Below are 8,065 nucleotides of genomic sequence, written 5' to 3'. Positions count from 1 at the left end.
GAAAAGGGAACAAGATTGAGAAGCAAGAAAAAGAGGAAGACAAAGAAGTGGGAGATTTGACAAATGAGGATGGGTGAGAAAATTCAAAGTGCAATCAAGAAGGGCGAAAATTCAAATGAGGAAGACAAAGAAGTGGGAGATATGACAAATGAGGATGGGTGAGAAAATTCAAAGTGCAATCAAGAAGGGCAGATTCTATTTTGTTGCAAGAAAGGGTAACCTTTTTGTGCCATTTTTAAAAGAAAAAAGGGTGGCCTATCCCTTTTAGCCACCCACATCATTTTTGGTGGGCCTTTTGATACTTTTTTCTTGTAGTGAGGGTTGGGCTATTGCTGAGTTGGCTAAAGGAAGCCTCGAATGGAATCTAGAATGAACTCCAACTTTGCTTAAGGCGGAAACACATGACCTAATGCTTCAAAAAAAACAACTCAGAATTGGCTGCCGATTCCGGTGCATGTGAAACGGCAGTTAACTCTTTGGCACACATTTACGACCTCCCAACTTCCAAGTGTTCAACTCCCTCTCCCCTCGCTCCACAGTGTGAGTAATGTAAAAAAAAAAACCCAAAATTTTAAAAAATTACAAAAATCCAAGTGTTTTTGATGAGTTGACAAGGAGGTTGCCTCTTTAAGGTGGAGCCCATTTAGTTGCAGGGGGGACAGTGGGAAAAAGCTCAAACTGTAACTAGATTAAATTAAATAGTGTCACGAAAGTGGTGTCAAATCAAGGTCTCGACTCTGAACTCTTAACCTTCAACAAAGGCTCAACTTTCAAGCTACGCAAATTAACACACGGCAAACGTTACCCAAAATTAAACACACGGCAAACATCGTGTCCTAAAATCCTGTCGGTAATAACAATGAGTTGGGACCTAACTGTAATGAAATGGGTTTCCTTTTTGGGTAACTAACTTGATTGCGAATAAAGCGAAGGCAGATGGCTAGCGACAGGAAAAGAAGTTTTCTTATGTTTTCCAGATAAGTTTTCATCTCTCTTGCTCGACGAGTCGTCGAGAACTTCTCAATGTTCTGTGCAGTGGTGCATCCTTTCCTTCTTAGTGCATATCGTATATGGTCTAGTTCAAAAGTTAGTTAGCAAGTTCTTCATTTCTGAGAAATTTGTGGCACACTGGAGAGACATAGGTAATGATGTAATATGAGAGGCAAGGACCAGATTCACCTAAATTATGCTGTGAGAGAGAGAGACAGAGAGCGCGTACGCGCGCTCACACTCTGGCACACACAGGTCTTGTCTTTACACACCTAATTACGGCTTTAATGACTTACTAGCTCATTTACATTCCTAATCACGGCTTTCATGACTAAGTTAATACTGCCCAATGTTTGTGAATAGAGATCTAGGTGATCTAATTGATTAATTAGAAAGAGGGGTATTAACGTCCGTAGAATGCAACACGAGGGCATATATGATCAAGGCCCTAGCACTAGCCAATCTGAGAGAGATTACTGCAATATAATATAATATTGCACATGGATCTCAGCTCCTTCGTGACCTCTCTAGTTACATCTGCGGTAATCTTCATCGTCCTGCTGATCATCTACACATGGCTCTCACGGAGGCCGGAGAATTATGTAGTTTATTATCCCAACAGGTTTCGCAAAGGTTTGGGGCCTCCCGAAAACGCCAACCGAAGGGGTCCTTTCGACTGGATAAGGGAGGCCTGGCAAGCTTCAGAGAGAGATGTGATTGCCATGGCTGGACTGGACGCCAGAGTTTACATTATCTTCTTATGCTCTAGTAAGCAATTCATAAACTCCTACTTAATTGCGTGTATATAATTTGACTAATTAATCTTCATTACTTAATTACACTAATACCATTTTGCGCAGTGCTGTCCATCCTTGTATTGACTGCATGTTACAGTCTTCCCGTACTCTTGGCCATCAGCGCAACCGACAACAATAATGCTGCGGATCCTAACTCGCGGTCAAATTTCTCTGCTTTTGATAATTTGGCCATGGGAAACGTTCGAGTAAGGCTTTGGTTTATTATTGTGATTAATAGTGCTCTGGATGATTACTGGGGTTATGTTATGCTTGCTCTCATTATTTTAATTATCGTTGGGTTGATAATGTCAATTAACTGGTGGTGGTCATAATTCATGGGGCTATCTAAGGCTTGCTTGCTTGTCATTAACAAGGTGCTAGGTTGAGCTTTGAATGTCAATGGGGTTTATGTACGGTTTGCTCGATAACTGTGGTTAGAATATGATTACTGGATCGACTGTGCTCATAAATATTAATGCGCTTCTTAATTAAGTCTATGTATATATATATATATATGTACTGTCTTAGTTGTGCTGAAAATCAAATTGCATGATTAATTGTTATAGAAAGTGTTCACTTAATCATGATGATTGGTAGCAATTGGATTATGCTGTTAAGTATAAATGAAGTATTATCATGACAGAGGAGGAGCAGCCGGATATGGGCGTTTGTGATAGGGGCATATTGGATGTCACTATGCACGTACGGGGTTCTGAGGAGGAGCTACAAGCATGTGGTGGAGCTGAGGACGCGTGAACTGGCCTCAACGAGGGGGAGACCAGAGCAATTCACAGTAATAGTGCGGGATATACCAAAGCCTAGGGATGGCAAAACCTATGCCCAGGAAGTGGACACCACCTTCCGAACGCTCCATCCAGAGAGTTACGTGCGCAATCTGGTGGTGGTTGACACAAGCAAGGTATTAAATCTTTCGTAATTAGATCTATTATGCTAAATCAACAGATCAACAAGCTGTAGAATTCTGTGAAGTGTCTCATGAATTCGTCTCATGGATTCATTGGTAGATCAGTGCAAATTAATTAGGTGGTTGCTAAATTGTCTAGTTTAATCTCTAATTGATTGAGATGATGTATTTACAGGTGGGCAAAATTTGGGATCAAATGGAGAAATGCAGACGGAAGGTGGCACATGTGGAGGCGGAGACGGCGGCTGCCAATGGGCGGAAACGCCAACGGAGAAGTGGTTGGATGGGGCTAACGGGACAGAAAGTCGATGCCCTTGAGTTCTACAATGGGAAAATAAGGGAGCTCCTCCCGCGATGGGAGGCCGAGAGGGCAAGAGCATTGGCACAGCGTCAGCAGCCGGCCGCGCTCGCCGTATTCAACAGCAAGGCGGCAGCCTGCGCCGCCGGGCAGGTGCTACATGTGCCTGTAGCTGGGCAGTGGAATGTACGGCTAGCCCCAGATCCGCGGGCAGTGGTGTGGGGGAATCTGCCAGTGCGGCGCCTTCCTGACCGTTTGCTCCGTCGTACGGCCGTCTACACCATTGTCTTCGTGACCATCTGCTTCTACATGATTCCTATCGCAGCCATCTCCGCCGTCATAACCCTGCCGCAGCTGGAGCAGAAGCTGCCTTTCTTGCGGCCGGTTGTACGTCTTCCCATCATCAAAACAATTCTGCCTGCGTATCTGCCCCAGTTGGCTTTAATAGCGTTCTTGGCGGTGCTGCCATGGGTTTTGCTACGGCTCTCGCGGGCAGAGGGGCTGCCATCGCAGGCAGAGATCGAGCGCGCAGCGGCGGGAAAGTACTTCTACTTCAGCGTCTTTAATGTGTTTCTAGGCGTCACGCTGGCAACCACCCTCTTCAGCGTGCTGAAATCCATCTTAGACCACCCGGCCGTCATCGTCGACCTTCTCACACAATCTCTACCTCCACAAGCTACTTTCTTCATCACCTTCATCTCTCTCAAGTAAGCAATACTTAACTCTTGGATGTTTTGCACGTTTGCAATCAATCAGTTAACAATGTACAGAGTCCAGCTAAGCCTTCAATGTTCAAGTATGTAATTTTTCTTTCATGGAGTCCTAAGGCTCCAATTAAGCTAAGCTAGAGCCTTCAATGCAATGTTTTAAGTCGGTAATTTTTCTTCCTGTTTCTGTAGGTTTCTTGTGGGTTATGGGCTAAGGCTCTCGCGCTTGGTGCCCTTGGTGATATACCATGTGAAGCGCAGGTTCATGTGCAAGACGGAAGAGGAGTTGAGAGAGGCTTGGAGTCCGGGTCCACTTGGATATGCGACTGTGGTACCGGGAGACATGGTGGTGGCAACAATTGCACTGTGCTATGCCATCATGGCGCCCATGATCTTGCCATTCACCATGGGATACTTCGCATTTGCGTGGCTCGTGATGCAAAATCAGGTGGGTAAATAAAGGAGATCTCACTAGACTGTTACAGATGTGTGGAGCAGTGAATGCTGGGTTCGTTGTGGTGCAGTGGTCGGGTGGTGGGTGGTTAACGTAGGTTGACAGACGACGTAAATTGTAATTCATCCGGGTAGACGTGCAGTTAATTATTCTTTTATTAGAGGTACCCTAAAACCTTAAACCTTGGTGCAGGTTTTGAATGTCCATGTGCCCGCGTATGAGAGCAACGGTCGGATGTGGCCGCACATCCACGCGCGCGTTTTGGCGGGCCTCTTCGTATCTCAGCTGACCATGCTGGGGCTCTTCGGAGCCAAAGCCGGACACAACTTCGCCATAACCATAGTCATGGTGCCCCTCCCCGTGGCCACCTTGGCCTACGCCTACGTTTGCAAGCAGCTCTACTACCCTCCCTTCAAGGACGTCCCCCTGTCCGCCGCCCGCGCCCATGTGGACGACGTCATGCCGCCCATCTCAGCCATCGTCGCTGCCTACACCCCCACCTGCCTAGTTGGAAACGAGGCCTTCGACGACCTGGATGAGAAGTTCGAAGACGCTAGATCTAATATCTCCTCACGACCATCCTCCGGGATGATGTCGCCCGTTTAGTTAACACGTACTTTGTCAATCTGCCACTTTTTTTTCCCCTTTTTGGGCCTTCAAAGACAAAGAGGGAGGTTTTATTTAAAAACGTATCTCAAATTAAAAAAAGCACTCTTTCAAAAAAAAAAAACCAACCAACCATCAATTAAAATGAAAGTGAAGCTTTTCTTCTTTCAAAGTTTTGAGCTTGATCATCTATGGTGCACTTTCATTATCAATTGTTATTCTTATCTGATTTTCTACTTTCATTAAAGAGGTGGTTCGCTATAATTGAAACTTGGTTCATTTTTTAGCTCTTTCCTCCCCCCCTTCCCTTTCCTCAAAAACAAGGTAACAAGGTTCACTTTTTAGCCCAGGTAGTCTCAATGAGGAATTCTACATTGTTCACAATTTCTTAACCCTTTAGATATCCTTTGCAACTTAACTCATCCCGTTTAGATATCATTTGCAACATTTTAAAAAGCAACTCATCCCCCCCTCCCTTTCCCCAAAAACAAGGTAACTTGGTTCATTTTTTAGTCGAAGTAGTCTCAATGAGGACTTCTACATTGTTCACAATTTCTTAACCCTTTAGATATCCTTTGCAACGTAACTCATCCCATTTAGATATCATTTGCAACATTTTAAAAAGCAACTTATTGAGTTGAATGATATGCTTGCCTTTGAGCTAAAAAGGAATAAAGATTTCATTATTCACACTACTCTGTGTTAATGTGATTTTGCGTCTAAAGATTACAATATGAGTTTGCAAGAGATTTGTTTTAAAGCCAGACGTAACACCAAAGACAATGAGACATGAAAATAGTAAAGAAACTTTCTTGTGTACACATGTGAAGCATCTTTATTATGGTAACATGTCATCTTCCATTTGTATGGAGTCTTTTTTATGGTAACATGTCATCTTCCAATTGTATGTAGCAATCCCTTTCACCTTTCATTTTTATGGAAACATCCCTTTCACCCTCCTTTGCCTTTGCCTTTTTCTTTCACTAGAAGAGTCTCAAGAGAACATCATTATTTGAATAATTCTAAGCAAGTGTGTACACATAACTTCCTCTCACAAGTGGTACCCTTTGTCAATGCATGCACGCACCATGCATGTATGAGGATTGCTCTATGAGGAGTGTGCTACCCTTTGTCAACTCATTTAAGAATAAATGAATATATATATATATGTATCTGCATTGTGCTACTCTTTGTTCAAAAATGAATGAATGAATATATATATATATGGTAGACATTGGGTTTAGATGGCAAAGCCAAATTGAAATTGTAATGGTGGTGAAGATCTAAAATTTGTTTGTAATCTCAAAAGGGGAGGGGGGGGTACACTACTAAGAAAGCCTATGTAGTATCACATGTGTTCAAGGGTATTTTAAAATCCCTCACCTCTGAATTTTTTTAAAATAAAATGACCCCTTTTTCTTTATGAACTTACGGGTTTTTTTTTCAAATTTGATTTAAAAAACCCCTTGTGTAAAAGTATTTCTATAAATTTACCTTAAAATTTTGAATTAAAAAATCCCTTCGTTTAAACTCACATGGTATATACTTACATATTTTTAGGGGAACTGCCCAAGTTTGTAAGTTGGTGAATTTAAAAAGGGAAAACATAAAGGATCTAGAGATTTGGTAAAAAAACAAGTGAGGTGGATGATAACTCTTGCAAATTAATGTAGTCAACATGTGGATAGAGACAAAGGTGAGTTGGATGAGGATACCTTTATGGAAGGTCTTTGAGATAAGTGTCTCTTGGAGCTCTATATATTGTTGTATTTGATTGTTATTCAAGTAATCGAGATTGAGCTTTTGTTTATGCTTTAACCTTGTGATAATTTAATTATGCAAATCCTACTTTTCTCATCCTATCCTGGCTTTTGATACAAGATAAAATTGTGAGGATATCAAATCACAATATAAGTTAAATAATTAATTGAGAAGGAAAACAATATGTCAGTCACAATTCCATAGATTCAATCACAAGCATAAACATAAGCCCAATCTCCATTACTTTAATGACAATCAAATATAACAATATATAGAGCTCCAAGAGCCACTTATCTCAAAGACCTTCCATAAAGGTATCCTCATGCATCCAACTCACCTTTTTCTCTATCCACATGTTAACTACATCAATTGCAAGAGTTATCATCCACCTCACTCCTTTTTTACCAAATCTTCAGATCCGTTATGTTTTCTCTTTTTAAATTCACCAACTTACAAACTTGGGCAGTTCCCCTAAAAATATGTAAGTATACCATGTGAGTTTAAATGAAGGGTTTTTTTAATTCAAAATTTTAAGGTAAATTTACAAAAATACATTTACAGAAGGGGTTTTTTAAACCAAATTTGGAAAAAAAACCCCGTAAGTTCATAAAGAAAAAGGAGTCATTTTATTCAAAAAAAAATCAGAGGTGAGGGATTTTAAAATACCCTTGAACACATGTAATACTACATAGGATTTCTTAGTGTACCCCCCCCCCCCCCCCCCCCGCCCGCCCCCGGCCGAGATTACATTAAAGAGAATTAGAGAGGAATTCTCAATTACCTAAACGTGCGTGCACACGTGCACATGCATACGCATATGCACACGCGCGCGCACTCATGCATGCATGTATTAAGCTTCCTCTTGCATGTGTGTGTGTGTGTGTGTGTGTGTGTGTGTGTGTGTGTGTGTGTGTGTGTGCATGTGCGTGTATGCATGTGCGTGTGTGCATGTGCGTGTATGCATGTGTGATATATTAGGTCTAGATGGCAATGCCAAATTGATTGGGCGAATTTTCAAAAGTAAAAACAAATAGAAGGATCTAGATATTTGGTCAAAAACGAGTGAGATGTGGATGATAAGATGGGTGATAAGTCTTGTCATTAATTCAATCAACATCTGGATAGAGATAAAGGTAAGTTGGATGGATGAGGAAATCTTGTGCGCACTCCAACTGAGATATATGCATTGTTCTAGTGTGAAGATATATGCATTGTTCTAGTGTGAAGATATAGTCACACTCCAATCAAGGTAATCTTGTTATCTTTGTATTAACTTATCCACATATGGAATCCCAAATGCCTTGTAAGGCTTTAATCTATAAAAGGTGCTCCCATCTATGCAACGTGTAACAACATTGTGTACATGCCTCACATCCATGCTTGTGCTCCTCCAACACTCCTTCTCGAGCTCCCATCTATGCACTGTGCAACAACCTTGTGTGCATGCCTCACATACATGCTTGTGCTCCTCCAACACTCCTCGTCAAGCTCCCATCTATGCAGTGTGCAACAACATTGTATATGCAC

At 41.8% G+C, this 8,065-nt stretch overlaps 1 protein-coding gene across 1 annotated transcript; it reads left to right on the top strand.

Moving 5' to 3' along the window:
• Window positions 1–934: 934 nt before the first annotated feature.
• LOC147641598 (hyperosmolality-gated Ca2+ permeable channel 3.1-like) lies at window positions 935–4,901 on the top strand. Its single transcript, XM_086792818.1, has 6 exons — window positions 935–1,758; window positions 1,851–1,993; window positions 2,431–2,706; window positions 2,888–3,717; window positions 3,910–4,165; window positions 4,364–4,901. The coding sequence occupies exons 1-6, from the start codon at window positions 1,491–1,493 to the stop codon at window positions 4,775–4,777; spliced, it is 2,187 nt and encodes a 728-aa protein (XP_086648944.1). The 5' UTR covers window positions 935–1,490; the 3' UTR covers window positions 4,778–4,901.
• Window positions 4,902–8,065: the final 3,164 nt, after the last annotated feature.

This window comes from Cibotium barometz, chromosome 1, assembly GCF_041138505.1.
Source record: "Cibotium barometz isolate CiBa-2024 chromosome 1, ASM4113850v1, whole genome shotgun sequence".
In the NCBI taxonomy this organism is placed as follows: Eukaryota; Viridiplantae; Streptophyta; class Polypodiopsida; order Cyatheales; family Cibotiaceae; genus Cibotium; species Cibotium barometz.
Note: the sequence above shows the minus strand (reverse complement) of the source record. Positions and strands in the feature narration are given on the sequence as shown.

What these genes read in the sequence shown, in the direction of transcription:
- LOC147641598 (XM_086792818.1), top strand. Translation starts at nt 1,491, where the DNA reads ATGGATCTCAGCTCCTTCGTGACCTCTCTAGTTACATCTGCGGTAATC. An exon ending in TGGTGGTTGACACAAGCAAG is followed by an intron (nt 2,707 to 2,887) that starts GTATTAAATCTT and finishes ATGTATTTACAG; the next exon opens with GTGGGCAAAATTTGGGATCA. An exon ending in ATCACCTTCATCTCTCTCAA is followed by an intron (nt 3,718 to 3,909) that starts GTAAGCAATACT and finishes CTGTTTCTGTAG; the next exon opens with GTTTCTTGTGGGTTATGGGC.